We start from the raw sequence: 19,509 nt of genomic DNA on the forward strand, positions 1-19,509 counted from the left end.
ATTTTGAGCTGCCATGTGGGTGCTGGGAATTGAACCTGGGTCCTCTGGAAGAGCAGTCAGTGCTCTTAACCGCTGAGCCATTTCTCCAGCCCCAAATCCTAAGTTTAAACACTTTTAAAACATTCCTTAGGGCTTAGGCTATAGCCCAGTGGCAGAATGTTTGCTTAGCATGTACAAGGTCCTAGGTTCAATCCCCAGTTGTTCTGTTCTTTTTGTTTTGTTTTGTTTTTTAATTAACATAATTTTTATTAATTCCTCAGGAAATTCCTGTCATGTGCCCCAATCCTGCTCCTTTCCCAGTCCTTCCATATCTGCCCTCACCTTCATAGTGTCACCCCAAAAGAAAATTAAAAAATATATGAATTAAAAACAAAATGAAATCAAGTCCACCTTGCTCCTCCTCTGTCTTTCCTGCCTCTCCAACAGCTCTTCATTCGTCTTGATGGCATTGGGAGCTGCATTGTGTGACACAGAACACCCTTTGTCCGTTCAGCTTTACTTGCAAATGTTCACTGAAATAAATTTGTTGGTCAGGTTCAAGGCCTCTGGCTTCTGGAACATCATCAGTACTGGGCCCTCACTGAAACTCCTCTGGGATATCCTGCTGTTGCCCCAGCCATGGAGATCCTGTGGCTATGGTACTGCAGGACCAGCCCCTTCACACACTTCCGCAGGTCATAGGTAGGGTAGATGTCGGGGTGGGCCAACTCAAAGCTCTGGATATGGGTCTGGGTGGTAGCTGATTTGGTCAGTCTGGGCTGCTGGGACCAACCCCTCCCTGCCCACCAGCTGAGGGGCAGAGCCAGCTCTTCTACTGGCCCATGCCATCAGGACCAGCTCTCCTAAGCCCTGTTTTTTTTTTTTTTGTTCTTGTTGTTTAAAAGTACTACAATTGTCCAACTAAAATAAATGAAAAAATGATTTATCAAATTAATAAAGCAGGTCATGTGACCCATTTGTAGAGCACTTGCTAAGCATATAAAGGACCTTGGATTCTAAACAAAAATGGACACCTTCCCTGCTCCTCCTTTCTTTATTCTAAGTCTTTCAGAGTTGGAAGCTGCTTCTGAAAGCTTAACAGCTGGATTCTGACTGAACTAAGCTGAGGACTGGATTATTTTATAGGAAAGGAATTAGTTTTAGCCTCAGAGGAGCAACAATGTTTCTTGCCCTGCCTCTGGAGTACTGTAGCATTAACTCTGCCAAGGGAGTTGAGCTATGAGAAAAGGGGCTTAGGAGAGAAGGAAATTTCCTATTCCTCTCTTTCCTGCTTGCTGTAATCTCACTCCTTATCTGCTCCCCCCCACCCCAAGCACTGTATATATATAGTTACCCGTATGTGGTACCATTTATGGAGCTTCCATTGTGCTGAGCATCAGGATTGCCACTTTGTATGCATTACCTCACTTTCTTCTTGTACTTCAAAAGCATCATCAGTATAGAGTTGTTTGTTCTACCAGAATGGGTACCATTTCTGCTTTTCACAACAACCCTTTCATTCATTAACTTAACAAATATTTATATACATGAGTGGGCTGGGAATTATACTAGGCATTGGTTATACTGGTGAATGTATCTTTGCCTATATACCTTGGCTTTGAAAATCTTGCAGAATTAGATTCAACTAGGTAAAGAAGATACTAATTACTAGGTGCTTGGCCAGAATGATTATAGAATACTTCTTTGTAGTTGGAGTTTTCTTGGGTCGTCAATGAGCTCCCAAATAAAGCCACAGAGACTTATTATTAATTATGAATGCTCGGCCTTAGCTTAGGCTTTTCCCATTAGCTCTTTTAACTTAATTTAACCTGTTTCTATTCATCTATGTTTTGCTTAGGCCTGTTTACCTTTGTTTTATTCTGTGTGTCCTTCTTTGCTGCTTCTTCCCTATCTGGCTGACTGGCCCTTGGTGTCTCCCTGCCATCACTTTTTCTTTCTTCCTGAGACTAAATTGCTTCTTCTACTTACTGTTCCTGCTCAGAAGTCTTGCATATCTGTCCTCCCTTGCTATTGACTATTCAGCTTTTTATTTTTATCAATCCAGGTGCCTTAGGCAGGTAAGGCAAAACAGCAATATATCTTTATATAGTTAAACAAATGCAACACATCTTTACATAAACAAATATTCTACATCATAAACAAATGGAACATATTTACATTGTTAAATGCAACACATCTTTGCACAGTTTAACAGATATTCCACAGCATTACCCCCCCCCTTTTGTCAAAATAAAAAGAAAGGCTTTAGCTTTAACATATATACAGAAAGAAGAATTATCAAGTAAGAATTACTTTTACAATATCCAGTCCATTTGCATTTGGCAAATTCAGAGAAAATACTTCATTATCTATTCTATCTTGGTGAGTCCAAAGTTGTGCACCTAATTTGCTTTCTATCCTAACTTGTATTACCAACCCAAATATATCTTTTTAGACCTCAAAACATTGTCTTATATTAAACAATTTAAGCTTTCATGTTTTCCAACCTTATAAACTTTACATCTCTTATATAAATTTCTTTTCTGAATTTGGTAAAAAGGAAAACTGTAATTATCTCATCTTCAACTCCATCAGAGACCCAAGAAGGATATACTATTACCTGAGTAAACAGGAAGTGCAGAGCAAACAACTTCTAAAACTATAGAAATGACAGAAGCAGCTGACTGCCTGAACAGCCACCCAAGGTTCCTTTGCAACACTGGAGCATCCATCTTCAGGCTATATGCCTATACTTCCTGACAGACTTTTCTGTGAAGCAGGTCTTTTGAAGGACTGTCCCACTTTACCTTGTAAAGTTGAGCAGTCTATTTCTTTTGTGTCCTGCGTGTCCAGTTTGTACAGTATACTGTCAGCAGTCGAGGCAAGGACAGTTTCTTGTCCAAATGACTAGCTTCGCCACATTGGAAGTGATCTCTATATGGAGTTTCTTTGGGGCCCATCATCCTTTTATGAAGCAAATTGGTGCTTCTGGGAGCAGATGTGTCTCACTGTCATAAAAAATCTTGGGTTATTAAACATCTTAAATGCCATATTATATAGGTCTCTGATGCATTTGAAAATCACCTATCTATCTAAAATATGTCTGTTTAGCCTTCAAAACATACCTAATATGACTATAAGTCCTTGAGAGGCAAGCCTTAAGCACACAGCACTGACTGAGAGCTGTGTTTAACTGAGAGTTGCATTTAGCCTCTCCAGCTCTAGGAAGTTGGTGCCTGCACTATGGCAGGTGTTTTTACTTAGCTTGCTGCTTCAGCTTAGCTTGCCAGCTGCTCAAGTGCTTGGCTGCACTAGCAGTGCCTCTTTAGGAGCTGTATTTGCTTTTGTTTTGTTTTCAGCTTTCTTAGGCCCTATGTGGAAATTCAGGCCCCATGTTGGGTGCCACTTCTCTGAAGAGATACCATTTAAATACAGACTAGAAGAATGGGGACACAATAAGAATGGAGGGAGGGGCTAGAGAGATGGATCAATAGTTAAGAGGAGCAACTGCCCTTCCTGAGGACCAGTGTTCTAGAAGACCAGATTCCCAGTATCCACATGGCAGCTCATTCATAGTCATCTGTAATTCTAGTTCCAGGGGATCCAACAACCTTTTTGGCCTCCTCAGGCACCATGCACACACATGATATACAGATGTCCATGGAGGCAAAATACCCATATACATGAAAAAATAATTTATAAGAAAAGAATGGAAGGGAGAACATTAAAGATGCTCTGGCTTCATTTCTAAAGTAACCATTACACATTATGGTGTGTCTTCCAGCTAGAATCTTGGAGAAGTTTTGCACTGAAAAACCCTTATTTTCTCAAGGCTTACTGCAAATCTTACACCTTCAGAATCTACCTAAAGTTCTCAAGAGCTTGAGGCAAAACAACCCCAGCGATTTTTTGAAGAACTGAAAGTATATCTGTGAGTCTGGAATAGGGTGGTGTGGGGAAGATTTATAGAGGATGGAGAATATGAACATCACATTAAAGGCTATTCATGGTTCTTATATACAATAGTAAAAGAATTTCTCTTTTTCCTCTCAAGATGATAGAAAGATTTTGGATAATTCTAAGTGGGAGAATGATCTCATCTGATTTCTATTTTAAATAATTTTACTTCCACTTTTAAAACTGGAGGACTTTAAAGAATAAGGATAACTCAGCAACTGTGTGGGCAACCAGAGAGAGGCCAAGAGGAAGCAGTGAAGCAATGGGAGAAGCGATCGCTCTGGTTTGTGTGAGAGATTCTGATGTTCTGAAAAGAATGAACATGGGGAGAACACAGAGTCAGATACACGTAAGAGGCAGAAATAGTAAGTCTTGGCAGTGTTGTAAACAGAGAGTAGACAATAATGGAAAACAAAGGATAGTGCTGTACTTCCCGACCTGAACAACATAGTCAACGAGAACTCTCATGGGCTGGGACTGGAAAGATTTAGACAGAACTGGAAGGAAGGAATCCAAAGTTTGATTTCAGACTTCCTCAGTTTGTCGTTTCTGTGAAATTTGCTATTAGAGGCATCAGAGAGGCATTTGGATATAGGAGATTATAGCACAGAGGGATAGGAACCTTGCATACAAATCAGTATCTCATTAGTGTATTTACTTATATGTTTATATTTTATTTTTGAGATGGTTCAAGGCTGTCCTTGAACTTGTTATGTAGTCCAGGCTGTCTTTGAACTTCTCCAGCCTTCTGCTACAGCCTCCTGAGTGCTGGGATTATAAGCATGTGCCACCATGCTCAACTTTATTATCACATTTAGATGGTCATTTATGCCCTCAAACAGGGCTGAGACTCTTAAAGGGGTATGTGGAGATAATAAAGAGAGTCACAGGTCAAATCCTTCACACACATGGGTGAGGAGGACAGCATACAGGAAGCTGGGCAAAGTCAAAAAGAAAGGGCAGGAGGAGAATGCCAACTGCCTTGGCCTGGCGACACCTCTGCAAAATACAGAAGGCAAGAGGAAAAAAAATCTCTGACTCCTTTTTTGCTTTTCTAAAAGTGAAACATAGATTTGCAAAAGCAAACAAAAAATGCTCATACAAATTATAGAAGACAGCTAACTTTGCACTAGGCCTGGACTTGAGTCTACAGTATCTGAAAAGTTTCTGTACCCCATAAGCCTGTCTTCAGAGGCAACAATGCAAGCTAGAGCAAACCTGTACTAACCAGTTGCCATCTGCCATTTAAGCTGCTGTCCTTGGTGACTAAAAAGTTCATTCCTTTGTCTTATCACTTGTCTGAAAATTCGCTGCTCTTCATGGAACCCTATGAAATCCCATTGAAAGCCACCTCTTTAGGAATTGTCAAGCTGCTTCCTTTCAGGTTAAGCTGTCATGTTACAGGAGCCTAGTCCTATGCGGAGATGGGGAGGGGGAGAGCGTTTATTATTCTCCTGCATGACAAAGAACTCCTGAGTCACTGCTTCAAGAAGGAAGTTACAACAGTTCTGAGGGTTTGAGTAGGATAGGAATTGAAACATGACCATTGGTTTGGGAACCCGTATAGAGAACTTGGTGCAGGCATCACTCAGAATGGCAGTACTCAGGGACACCTAAGAAACTGTAGGAAGTAAGGCATGGAAATACCAGATGTGAGTGGGAAAGAAAGCCTCGGCTGCAAGTGAACGCAAGCAAGCTGTCTGGCTGAACTTTCTGCCAGTCTACCAAAAAGCACAGCTGGATGCATAAACCCTCTTGTGCCGTCAAAAGGTTCCAGTGTCATGGCCCCTGGGGTCACTTTTTCAGGTAGACCATCACTCTCATTCTCCAGCTATGGCATCCCCTCTAAAGTTGCTATGGCATCTTATGGAGTATCTTCCAACTTGAGTGACTCTTGGAGAAGTTTTGCAGAGGAGCCCTGTGGATACAGCAAACATCACCTCACCTCTAGAGCCCCATATAACCTCCACTAAAATGGATAATTTTCTCCTTGGTAGTTTTACAATACTTTGCATATGCCTTTGTATAAACAGACTGTGACCACTCTGGAGAAGGAGGCTTAGTTTAGTTAGAAATGAAATCGACTTGGAATGCTTTATTCATACAAATCGATTCAACATGCAGAAGAAGTGTATCCTCTTCTATTATGGAGTGACGATCTCTGTACCCCTCTCCTTCCCATCTCATCTCTCTTCTATCCATAGAATTAAGACAGATAATTAGTTCAAAGAGTTCATCTGTAGTTTGACATGAATGAAGGGTGAAAATAAGCCGGGCGGTGGTGGCGCACGCCTTTGTTCCCAGCACTCAGGAGGCAGAGGCAGGCGGTTCTCTGTGAGTCAGAGGCCAGCTTGGTCTATGGAGTGAGTTCTAGCACAGCCAGGGCTCCACAGAGAAACCCTGTCTTAAAAACAAAACAAACAAAAAAAGAGTGAAAACGAATGACGATAATCCATACACTGAAAGTAGCTTGTCTGCTCTAAGCCTGGATAGTTCCTGCCTTGTTCCCTGGAAAGCTACCACAGCTGTCTTATTTAGGATATTCTTCCCAAAGAGTTAAAACCATGCCATTAGAGAACTAGATGTGTGGGCTTTGTGGTAAGAAGATCTGCCCTGCTGATTGTTTCCAGACACCGGCTTCCCCCTCAGACTTGAGGGCAGTTTGTCTCACCTGTGTGTGTCATCAGGGAAAGCATCCATTCGCTGTTGTTGACTTGTGATGTTTTGTCTTTCAGAACCTGAGGCAGGAGAGGTGTCCCCTCCAGTGGGTGCTGGTGTCAACAGCAACAGCTGGACCTTTAAATACGGACCAGGCAACCCCAAACAGTCCGGTCCCGGTGAGTTGCCAGACAAATTCATTATCCCAGGATCTCCTGCAATCATCTCCATCCGGCAGGAGCCTGCTAACAACCAAATTGACAAAAGCGACTTTATAACCTTCGGCAAAAAGGAGGAGACCAAGAAAAAGAAGAAAAAGAAGAAGGGTAACAAGGCCCAGGAGAAGAAAGAGAAAGGGAACAGCACGACAGACAACAGTGACCAGTGAGGCCACCAAACGGAAACAAGCCACTTAGCCAGTTTTTGTAAGAATGGCAAATCTCTCCCATGTAGCAACTCCCTGCTCCTTTCTCCTATGACATGAGCCCTCTTAGAGACCTCAGAAATCTGCAGAAAGTTCCCTGTGTCTGTCTTGATCGCATTGAACAGGTTTTGTCTTAAAAGCTTTCCTAAGTCTGGTGTTAATTCTCTCTCTCCGCTCTGGCTTGTTTTCAGAACCTAAAAAGCAGACCCAAGTTTCCTTTCTCCTGCGCCGCAAAGGAGAGGCTTCCCAGCCCCGCCAGTGAGAGTTGGACTCTCTGCCCTGTGCTTCAGGCATCTTGATGACATTTGCAGGGCAGGCTGAAAGGTATTCAGGTTGAGCAGCCTGGGTGTTTGTGGTCACTGGGTGTGTGGCTGGGGTGGTCCAGATTAGACTAGTTAACACAAGAAGGGCTGGGAAACAAAGATACAGAAGCAGCTGTGTCTTCAGTCTGGAGAGGGAAATGTGAAGTTAAAAGGGACCAGACTTTCGCAGTTTCTCAACACAAGGTGTGGTGGGCATCTTCTAGCTGACGAAACCACCCCCACTGACAAAGCTTTGGGAGCCCCTCAAGTCTGTTGGCTGTAGTATCTCTGTCCTCCAAACCTGCTTTACTTATGCAGACAAGCCAGCAGCTCAAGTGTTGAACGGAGGGCCAGCCAGGGCAACAGAAGCAGATCTGATGTGTTTCCTGTACACGTCCTTGTGCTCACGCTATTAACAATTCTTTTGCACACAATGTTTATGAAAAGGACACATCCTTTTCCAACAACACATATGCAAAAGCAAAAGAAGAACCCCAACACCTCACTTTATGCTGTTTGTTGTTTCATAGATTTATTAAAAAAAAGAAAGTCTATAGCTATAAATCTTTAAAGAAATATGATGAATACAATTTCCCCCAACTCCCCTCAAAAGAGAATCCAGTCTACAGCCATTGAAAATGATCATTGCTGCTACAGAAGTGCTTTAAGAGAATTGCCTGGAACATCTGTATTATACCGGCCACCTGCCAATCACAGCTTTACTCTTTCAGGTCACTCTGGGGCTGCCTCTTGCATGTAGTAATTCCTAAATAAAAGGATCTTTCTCTCTCTCTCTTTTCTAAGAAAAATGATGTGCACTTTGATTACACAACCTTCTCTAACCCACTATCTCAAGGCCCAGAAACTGAAGAAAAATATCGTTTTTCTCATACAGTGAGCAGACTTTTCATTCCTCTGATCCTGTGATTGTCTTGGTGTGCTAGCCTACACCTTCGCCTTGTTTAGTTTTCCTTTTCTATAACACTCTGAATTGCTAATCTTACTAACACCTATGATGTTACCTGAATCGATCTCCCATATGTATGCTGTATGCTATTATAAGACTCCTGAGATATACTTACTCTGTGCTTGTGTATGTGAATGTTAATGCAACTATTACCTAGAGTGAACTTTAAGCTTTATTGTTGAATGTAAGCCCATTATATTTCCTTTTGTACACCTGTGGAACCGTGAAATAGTGTTTTTTTTTTAAACCATTGTTAATCAGCTTTTTCTGTATGAAAGACACAGTAAAATTTCTTTCTTAAATCAAGATGCTGGTGATTCAAGGAATTTTATTTATGGTCAGCCAAGGGCTGTCTCTTGCCAAGATTCCTGCTGGCAAGGGAATGGATAAAGCTGTTTTTTTCTAGTAACAATTCTGGAATAAATGCCGAAGAAAGTCCCTGAGGGTATGCAAGCACAAAATTGTACCAATCTGACCTCTTTGAATTTGCAGATTGCTTTGAAATGCTATCCGGAATATCAGCTCATAGAAAGTAATAAAATTTACTGTTACCATAAAGAAGACATTTTTAAGTTTGTTGTGCACAACTTAGAAGTTTAATTATATTTATCTATTTAAAGTTACTATAAAAGAAGTAGGAGTCTGTTTTAAAAGGTATAAAATCTAAAAAAACAAAAAAAAACTTGTCTTGTCTACTTTTAGCTTCATTCTCCCATATTTTGAAGGGTGTGTAACTTCAGCTCTGCAGGATTGCATGGGGTAAAACTTGTGGACAACACGTGTGAACCATTGCTACATTGTAGGTTGTGATCATTTTGCCCCACTGAAGCCCATGTAACTGACCTTACGTGCCTTTTGAACTAGGAGAATCGGGCTAATTTATTAATGATGATAACTATAATGTATATGTACAGCACTTTTAAATTTATGAAGTGCTTTCCAATTCGTGTTAGTTACTAGTTATTACAGCTGTAAGGATAAAACACGTCATGTGGATTCATTTTTAATTGGTGCTATTGGTATTTCTTCTGTTATTGCTAATAAATGGACATGGTGGTGTGAGAGCAATGGTGGTCATTTCTAAGTATAAGAGGAGGAGAAAGTGGGTCACCGCTGATCCTTAGCTGTTAGTGCGGAAGAGGATCTGGCTTTCACCCTGGTTTTTATGTTTATCACTGGGGCAAACAAGGATGGAATCGAAAATCATTCACAGCCCACTTTACTATGTTAATCTGATGAGAACTGCAGCAAATCAGTTTTTATCACTAGAGGCCCCTACCCCCAGCATCTCATTTGCTTGTTTAGCCTTTGTATCTCACTCTGATTAGGAAATCAAGTAATGAGGCTCACAGGCTCTCTCTCTCTCTGTCTCTCTGTCTCTCTCTGTCTCTCTGTCTCTTACACACACACACACACACACACACACACACACACACACACACGCCCTGCCCCACAAATGAACTTTTGTTGGCTGTAGGGTACCCTCCTGAGCAGGTTCTGCCCATGCAGGTATGTTCCATAACAGGTAGATAATTTTGAAGTTAAATTTTGACAAGCTTTAGAGGTGGTATTTCTCAGTACGGAGGAGTTTTACCTCCGGAGGATATCAGTTTATGACAGGAGTCATCTTTGTATTTGGTACTTGGAGGTGAGGCTGCAGCGGCTTTTAGTGGGCAGAAACCAAGGACACTGCTCAACACCCTACAATACACAGGAGAGGCCCCCACAAGAAATGAGATCTCTAGCCCAGAGTGTTAATAGTAACAAGATGGGGAACTTTGAGAGAGGGAGTGACCAGGTAACTGGCTTAGCTCACTTTTAAAACAGAAAGGAAATACTGTTAATACCCCTTCCAAGGTTTCCCCAAGGACTGCAGTTGCTGACTGGGGTATGTAGGGACTATGCCTGTTAGTAACAAAGGATTTCTCTGCAACTAGACGGGGGTGGGGGGTAGGGGTGGGAGTGGGTGTTGGTAAGACCCTGCTCTCAGTTTTCCAGCCCCAGTTCCCTCACTCCCAAAGCCATGAGCTCTTAGTACAAGCCTTATATTTGTAGAGACTTTTTTTTTTTTTTAAATCAAGACAGTCTTCAAAAGGTTTAGTCACAATTTCTGGCACATTATGTGCTCACGAAATAGTCACTATTATCAACAATCCTTTTCCTTACCTCTTTTTCTTAGACCAGTTAGTCAGGGTTGGGGCTTATCTTATTCCTCAAAATGTAAATTAGAGACAGTAAAATAAATCAACATGGAGTTAGCATTAAAAATATTCACTAGCCAGGTGGTGGTGCACACCTTTAATCCCAGCACTGGGAGGCAGAGGCTGGTGGTTTGAGGCCAGCCTGGTCTACGGAGCAGCTCCAGGACAGTCAGGGCTACACAGACAAACCCTATCTAAAAAACAAAACCTAACGCGTGTGAGATGACTCAGCAGGTGCAATCAGCCACTTGTGATCTGAGTTCAGTCTCTGGAATCCAGCAGGGAAAGAGAAAATTGACTCTCCAGAATTATCTATCCTCTGACCAGCCATGAGCTGTGGCACATGCATGCACTCACATATACAATAATAAACACAAATTTAAAAATTTTACTCAGACACATCTTTGCTCAGCCTTGGAGGTAAAAGAAGTCTCATAGCACTTTCCTTATTTCTATCAGGGATAGAAACCAGTTCTCTAGGTAAATAGTTGAGTGATCAATCTGCTTACAGCTGTTTCACTTCAATGATCTATAATCTGGAGACACCCTGGGCTTGAAGTCACCTTCACGTTCAAATGGCTCGAATTCTGTGAGTATAGCAGTGTAAGAGAGGTGAGGCTTGTGGGGACTTCTTTCTACAATTGGATTAAGAGCAGAACCAGAACATCTTAGAGTCACCTAGACTCATACAGGCGATAAAGGACAAGTCAGGATGAGTCTCTTAAGGCTGCTTTGTAAAGGTCTCCTGTGTAGAGTGAAGGATTTACCCATTAAGATAGCAATTCTCAACCTGTGGGTCATGACCACTCTGGAGGTCTCCAATAAGATATCTTGTATATCAGATGTTTCCATTATGACTCAAAACAGTAGCAAAATTGCAGTTATGAAGTAGCATAATTTTATGGTTGTCACAATACGAGGAACTGCCTTGAAGGGTTGCAGTATTAGAAAGGTGGAGAACCCCTGCAGTAAAACTTGAAATTTAGCTAGGCGCAGTGGCCTTTAATCCCAGCACTCTGGAAGCAGAGGCAGGGAGATCTCTGAGTTTGAGGCCAGTCTGGTCTACATAGAAGGAAGGAAGGAAGGGAAAGGGAAGGAAGAAAGAGAAAGAAAGAAAATAAAAATGAATTTCACTCTAAAAGATGAGATACCCCTGTGACCATCTAGAGCTTGGCTGCTGGCTTTTAGGCTCCTAGGTAATATTCTGAGTCCTGGATCTCATGATGATGATTCTTTTTTTTTTTTTTTTAAGTCAAAGTAGCCCCAAGTACAAATGTTAACTGACCAAACATAAATTCAATTCTTGTGTTAAACTTAGATTTCTAAATCTATTTAAACACCAGGACATGTACTAAGACAAGTAAACAAAACAAAGCAAAACAGACATACAAAAAACTATGACGATATCAGGGCAGGAAAGAGGAAGCTAAAATAGCCAGTTGGTCACTCCTAGCCCTATTTAGTCTCCTTTTCACATGTTTCCTCCCTGGGTAGAAAAGATCACATTATTTTCCCTGATTAGCTTGACTGCTGACTAGCACGACACAACACAGCTTTTACTGAGGCACGAGTGTGTGTACACACACTCATGAATACACACATGCATGCACCTTTTGTTATTAGATGCACTGTAGTAAATGAGTGTGGTGCTCGCCTGCCTTTGGTACTTGGCAACTCTATTGTTACACTAGTTAGGTAAAATTCTTGGTGGTTTCCAGTTTCTCCTGAGGCTGATCCACAGAGATCCCTTTGGAGCTGCTGAAATATGAAACCCTGAAAACAACTTCCATGCTTGTGTTTTTTTTCCTTTAGCTTCTTTGAGTGGTACTAGAAGATTTACTTCCATCATGTAGTCTCTAGTCTGCATAAAGAAATGGGGAGTTAAAAATGGAGAAAGCTAAACGAAGCCATGAGATAGTGAAAAACGGAGTCCAGCATTTCATTGTTACAACATTGTCATGTGATGTGCAGTTCTCCAGCCACAAAGTGACAAGCAATTCCTATAAACAACCAGCTTAAGAGAAGAGCTAAAAGAAATAAACAGCTGATACGTAAGTATGTGGGGGATTGATTTCATAGCTCCCATTTTTAAGTTTGGCTTCTGCTGTGTTACATTGATTTTATGTGCTATTGAACTTCTATTTTGAAAGTCACGCATGTTCTTTTTAAATAAGCCAAGCAATCAAGAGGTATGTTAAGAATGTCAGAGGTTCACTAGATGGTTCAGGCAATCGATGTGCCTGTCACCAAACCTGAGACCCTGAGTTCAGTCCCCAGTGCCCCACGCTAACTGGAGAGCACTGACTCCCACAGTTGCCCTTCAGCTGACACGAGCATGCTGCTCATGAATAAATGTCGTCACATTTTTAAGAGAAAAAACATTAGACAGATAACCAGTGCAAACAGTTACCACATTTTTCCAAACCACATTTCCCCTCTGTGTATGCGTCTGCACATGTCACACATGCTGAGTTGTTTTCTTTTTGAAGTAAAAATAAAAAATACTGCTATGATCATTCCCCCATAGAAATAATAGCAGAGATTTTTTCAAGTCCCATAAAATCCAGATCTTAGTGTATTCAGATATTCTTTTGTTAATGTCTGGATTGTGCCTAGAATTTTGCTATAAGAAATAAAAAGAAGCACATGTTTCCAGAGATAAATTCTGTGCCCGTACTTTGTAAATCTTTGTGTATTCTGCAGAGGAAGTTTGCAAGGTTGTTAATAACTTTATGCATCGTCCTCTACAATAGTCACATCCCTCTATCTGAAAACAAATTTATTTTTAGTAACCAGCGGAATATTTTAGCTCTGTTTATAGTTAAACGATGAAGAACAGGAACAGACATTCTCAAGAAAAACAGGAAAAAGCCAGGGAGGTTTAACTTTGTTTACTTATCCAGAATAACGAGGTGGGGGTTCCACTTCTGCTAAAGACTGATACACAGGTGTGGGGAAAAAAAAGCCTCAGAATTAAAATACCTTTTTAGTTTTAATATCATCTGGCTTACCATTGAGGAGAGAGCACTCTAATTTTACATCTTAGCTGAAAGATAGAACTTGGTGCCCAAGGAACTGATTTTACTTTAAGAAAAGTAAATTGCTTGTCAAATAATAAATTTGACGGCGAAGATCAGGCAACCATTTGCAAGTTTAAAAAAAAAATCTCAATTGCAAAACCATCTGGCTCAAAGCTTCAGACAATTTTCCTCTTTAAATTGTTGGTAGCATTCTCTCTCACAAACCAGTCTTTCCAAAAAGAATTGCACTCCCAAGTCCTTAGGCTTATTCCATTTTCTATGGCTGACAGCATTCATTAGCCATCCAGACAGAGCTCACTTCTCCCGCTGTGCTGTAGTCGCTCTCCCAAGCTCCTCTTTCATCGCTTTTAGGCCTAGGGCCAGTTTCTCAGGAGCCTTGGGTTTCAGCTACCCCTGTTTCTCTGTCACACCTTTCACAGAGGTACAGCAGGATGACAGCCTGACTCAAACATCCAGCAAGGCCATTCTAGAGCATTGGTGGGTGGTACACAGGCTTGCACGTGGTGGTTAGAATAGGAAGGGAGTGCTAAATCTCCCTTGGGTGACTGAAGCGTGGGAAGGGCACTCTTGTATGTGCTCAGCACCGAGGGGGTAAAATTAAAATCACAGGTATTTGGTTTTGTGCAGCTCTAGAACGGCAGGCTCAGTGGACAAGATAAGGTCATTTCAAGTGACAGAGATGAATATTGTAGGGTAGAGCCTTAGATGACAAAGAAACCAAATCTATTTAGGTTAAGCTTGGGACACGTTCCATTGAAACTATGGATGGGAATGAGGCTGTACATCCAAAATGAAAACTAGTAATTCAGAAGCCAGAATTATTGTCTTTATCTTCCCCAATTTCTATTTCATTCTTCTCTGTGATTCACCCTTCCTCTTTTTCACAGATTCCAGAAACATAAATCCTTGGCCTTAGTGATTCATAAAGTTGCCCTGTATTTCAGATTACAGTTCATGTGTTCACGATCCCACCAGCCATGAGATGAAGGGCTGCCCTTGGGAATCGGAATCACAAGAAAAAGAGGCAAGAAGTTGCTCAACAATCTGATAATATCTGCCATTCCCTGGGTGTGCACTAAGCATCAGCCAGTGGGCATCAGAAAGGGTCAAAAGAAACTTCCTTAATAATGAGGAAGTCGAGGCCCAGAGGGAGGACAGAGCTGGAGAGGTCGCTTGGCTGCTAAAGGCACACAACCAAAAATGTAAGAGGAAGCAGAGCAACTTTCCCCATGTCACACAGGTGGCCAATGACAAAATAAATTCGTTCTCCTATTACCATGGACCACAAGACCTGAGGCAACCAGCAGTGAATGACAGCATCCATTTCTTTTTTTATGACCTTGAGAGCCATAAACAATGTAAGCTGGAGAGACTGTGCTAATATTGGAGTATTTCACTATTATATTTAATTTCTTCTTTTATTTGGAATAAAATATCAGTATTGCTTTCCGTGTCTTGATTTTAAAAGTAACACAAATTTTTCTTCTTAAATAAGTTACACGGGGGCTGGAGAGATGGCTCAGAGGTTAAGAGCAACTGGCTGTTGTTCCTCCAGAAGTCCTGAGTTCAATTCCCAGCAACCACATGATGGCTCACAATCATCTAGAATGAGATCTGGTATCCTCTTCTGGGGTGTAGGCGCAATGCAGACAGAACACTGTATAATAAATAAATAAAGAAAGAAAGAAAGAAAGAAATAACCAAATAAGTTACATGGAAGTCTAAAATTGACAAAAGTAGTGAGTGAAGTAGAAAGGTACCATTAGGAATCTAAAATGTGTTTTTGCATTCAGTTTCCAAGGCATATATAACTGGATATTTTAAAAAAAACCCTGATAAATAACAGTCTTCTTCCTTGTCCAGAATTCTGAATTAATAGACAAATATGATAAAAAGAATAACATAAAAGTCAAACATATTCTTTTCAGTAATGACAATGAAGAGTTAAAGCACAGACTGTGTGAATGCTAAATGTGGCCACTAAGAGAGCCTTGGAATTATTCAACCCTCCCATCATAGTATCAGGCACCAAAGACAGCATGGAGAAAGAGAAGTGAAAGAGTATTCCTGTTCCAGGTTCACGCGTGAAAAGAGACAGAGCTGAGCCAGCTATTAATTATTTACGCTTCCTCATATTTCCAATTATAACTGCTGGGTGTGGTGGTGCACACCTTTAATCCATTGACTCAGAAGACAGAGACAGGTGGATCTCTGTAAGTACTAGGCTAACCTGGTCTACAGAGCACGTTCCAGGTCAGCCAAGGCTATACAGTGAAATTTTCTCTCCAAAAGTTTCTCCAATTAAACAAGTCACCACAGTTTCACAAGGTGTGAGGGAGTTCCCTTTGCCCGGTAGGGAGCATCAGGTGGCAGAACATATCTTTTAAACTGTTTTAAAAGATAATACTAATCTTGTTTTCTATTATTTGCTTTCTTCCCATATATATGTAAACTCTTTAAGTTATGTGTAGTAGTCTGTTTTATAATCTGCTGGCCTGGTCTGTCACCTGGGTACCCGTCCGTTAAAGAGACAAGCCCCGCCAACTCCCAATCTCCCTCCCCCTTCCGCTGAGGCAAACGGACCCTCTCTCTGCCCCCTTCTTCTGGAGAGGCAGCTTCCGCCTCTCTCCCTTCTCCTCCCGGCTTTCTCCCTTTCTACCCCCCCCCCCCGTTTCCCTTCCCTTCCCCCTCCATAACCACTAAATAAACTCTATATCCAAACTCTCTCTGCATGATGTATCTGTCTGACTTTCACCTGCCTCGGTCTCCCACCAGCTAAGGGGTCCTGCCAAGGCTGCCCACCGCTGCCCCTCGTGGGACTGCTGCCTCTTATGGGACTAGTCCCCCACCACCTGTTTATAAATGATAACATTGATGTCCCACATGTTTATAAATGATAACAGTCTGTGATATTGTAATGCTTTATTTTATTTAGTCAGACCTCTGGTAATAGAAATTAAAAGTCTTTTAAATTTTTACTGCAGTGAAAAAACTCTGACTATATGCGGTATATTCTCTTAAGATCAGTTCCAAAAAAGCAAAATAAATAAAACCTTACACACATATATATACAAACACACTTACACACATAAATACACATGTGTACATGCACACACATACACATATACATACTTCAAAATTAGCCCTATAATTGCAGTATACGTGTACATGAAAATTTCTGCATATTGTGCAATACCACATATAATCACTCTCGCTTTTGAATCATAATAAGCAAAGAATGATGAATTAATTTGTATATCCTTCTCTTTGTGCAGCAGAAGGCACTGAACTCATGGCCTCAGGCCTGCTAGACAAACATTTCACCCCTGAGCTACATCCCCACTGCATTTCTTTAATTACAATAAAGCTGTACATTTTCGTTTTTTTCCATCTATCCCATTAGAAGAATATTATTGACTGTCCTAACAGATGGAGCCAACTATTTATCAGAGTATAAGACACCTTTAAATATCTGAGCAGCAAATTTGGCTTTAAGACATTGTGAAAAATTGATGTGCTATTTGGCCCAGTGGATATACCAGATAGATCACAGTGTGTGATCTCCGAATCAATGTTCAGTCTATATATGTGCAGTGGATAATTACTACAATAAATGCAGACTTGACATTTCATAGAAGGAACAAAATGCATTAGGCCCATGTCCCAGGGGCCATGTTGCATCAGGAACTTAGAGACCATGAAACACAGCAGGCCAATATGTTGGCCCTGGAGTTCCACTTCCCAGAACTCATACAAAAACCAGAGGGTGCAAGATATTTGTTTTCCATTGTTCCAAGAAGGAGACCACATGTTGTTATTCCTAGTTCTATAGGTACTTGAATAGCAACATGGTTAACTCCCACAAGTGCTGGGATGAGCCTGCTTCTTACAAGAATTAGAGGTATTGAAAAGGTTGATGGCCAGCCAGATGGCTCAGCAGGTAGAGGTGGGAGGGAGGAACAGCGTTGTCCTCTGATCTCCACATAAGTGTTGTGGTACATGCCTCCCCGATCATGTACATCCACACACAATAATAACAATAATAAATAATTGTGCTAATAATACCAACAAAGCAAACATTGATGCTAATGTCTCACTGTACATCAAGAAAGATAACAGTGAAGTAACTAATATCTGAGATGAGCTTAGAAAAGTGCTCGGTGCAGAGGAAGCACTTACAGTATTTGAGGCTGTGTTTCTTTTTTAAAAATATTTATTTATTATGCATACAGTGTTCTATCTGCATGTATGCCTGCACACCAGAAGAGGGCATCAGATTTCATTATAGATGGTTGTGAACCTCCATGTAGTTGCTGGGAATTGAACTCAGGAACTCTGGAAGAGCAGCCAGTGCTCTTAACAGCTGAGCCATCTCTCCAGCCTGAGCCTGTGCTTCTTTTTCTCACAAGTTCACCTTATGGCTCCTGATCCTATTCTGAATGATTCTGAATCAGTTTCTGATTCTCTCTCTCCCCTCCCCAGCTCCCCCAAGACAGGGTCCCTCTATGTAGCCTTGGCTGTCCTTAAACTCTCAGAGATCCACCTGCCTCTGCCCCCTGAGAGCTGGGATTCTTTAGTCCTCCTGGACACTCCTTTGAGAGTGCCACCACTGCTGGCTCTCTTCTCCTCCTTATCCCCCTCCTCCCTCCTCTTTAGTCCTCTTCTTACAGATACCCGTTCGCTTCCCGGTTGATTCTTTTCTGTTACTCCTCTCCCCTTTCGCTTCTCTTCTCTCTTTCTCTCTTTTATGTTGTCCTTATTAAGCTCTGCGTTTCACCTTCTCATCTCCAGTGAAACCCTGGTTGTGACAGAGACTCCAAATAATAGAAATCTGAAAAGCTTCAAAAATCAATTTAAAGCTGGGTGGTGGTGGCACACATCTTAAATTACAGCACTCAGGGAGGCAGAGGTAGGCAGATCTCTGTGAGTTCGAGGCAGTTTTGTCTACAGAGTGTGTTCCAGGACAATCAGAGATACACAGAGAAACCCTGTCTCAAAAAAAGAGAGAAAAAAATCAATTTACATGAAAATGAATCTTCCTGATATTTAATTAGTTTAAAGTTTATTTTATCTAGGATGTGCGAGTTCACTCTTTTCTGAGTATATTTGCTTTTTATTAAAAATAGGTTGACATTTTCCTCTTACATTATAGAAGTTTATGCTGAATTTCCTTATTTTAATTTTAAGATAAAACATATTTTAGCCTACTAACCATAAAGGGAAACTGTCTTTTCCTTTCGAATTAAGAAAACCAAAGCCACTTGATTTTGTATTTCTTTCCAAGCTCTCTATCTTTCTATTTGCTTACCTGGTATGAGAAGCATATGTCTAGGAGGAGAACACACGGAACCGGAGATACTAAGGGAGACAAGTGTTCTTCCCCACACCATGCCCCAAGCTCCGTGAATAGTACCTGATTAAAGAGATCAATATAAATTATACTTGAAAGAAATAGAATAAAAGAAAAGTGCTTATCTATTAAGCACCTTTTAGGAGAGGAAATTCCTAAGCTCGCAGGCAGTAAATCAAAGCACAAAGGCTAGGTAAGATCCCATAGACTTGTTCTGTATAATCCTAACATAAAAAAGGCACTTGAACTGTCAAAATTTTAACAGACAATAAAATAAAAGATACTTTTTATTATATGAAGAAATCATAAAAATGTGTAAGATAAATGCTTGGGCTTCCAGAAATATGAACAAATGACTCCGTATAGAATTGTAAATATGGAGGATGTTCAACTGTTCGGCGCCATTAGTGAGAAAAAGCAATAAATTTAAATAACTACATATTGGGTATTATCTATTAAAATTTAAAGTAGGACTGGGGTATAATATGCTAAGGGGTTGTGACCATGACTAGTGTACCCAAAGTTCTGGGTTAAATCTCCAGTGTGTGTGTGTGTGTGTGTGTGTGTGTGTGTGTGTGTGTGTCTGTCTGTCTGTCTTAGTAGTGGCAGTAGTTTTTAAAATGTTATTCA

At 41.0% G+C, this 19,509-nt stretch overlaps 1 protein-coding gene across 11 annotated transcripts in view; it reads left to right on the forward strand.

Moving 5' to 3' along the window:
- Positions 1 to 9,345, forward strand: part of LOC121442981 (protocadherin alpha-C2) — a 207,965-nt gene extending 198,620 nt beyond the window's left edge. For all 11 annotated transcript variants that reach the window (XM_041644644.1, XM_041644646.1, XM_041644647.1 and 8 more), the window contains one exon: positions 6,672 to 9,345. In XM_041644644.1, coding sequence (XP_041500578.1) covers positions 6,672 to 6,982 — 311 coding nt within the window. In that variant the 3' untranslated portion in view covers positions 6,983 to 9,345. The remainder of the gene's footprint in view (positions 1 to 6,671) is intronic.
- The last annotated feature ends 10,164 nt before the right edge of the window (positions 9,346 to 19,509 follow it).

The sequence above is a fragment of the Microtus oregoni genome, unplaced genomic scaffold (assembly GCF_018167655.1).
Source record: "Microtus oregoni isolate MIOR12 unplaced genomic scaffold, Mior012 000098F_ref0000018, whole genome shotgun sequence".
In the NCBI taxonomy this organism is placed as follows: domain Eukaryota; kingdom Metazoa; phylum Chordata; class Mammalia; order Rodentia; family Cricetidae; genus Microtus; species Microtus oregoni.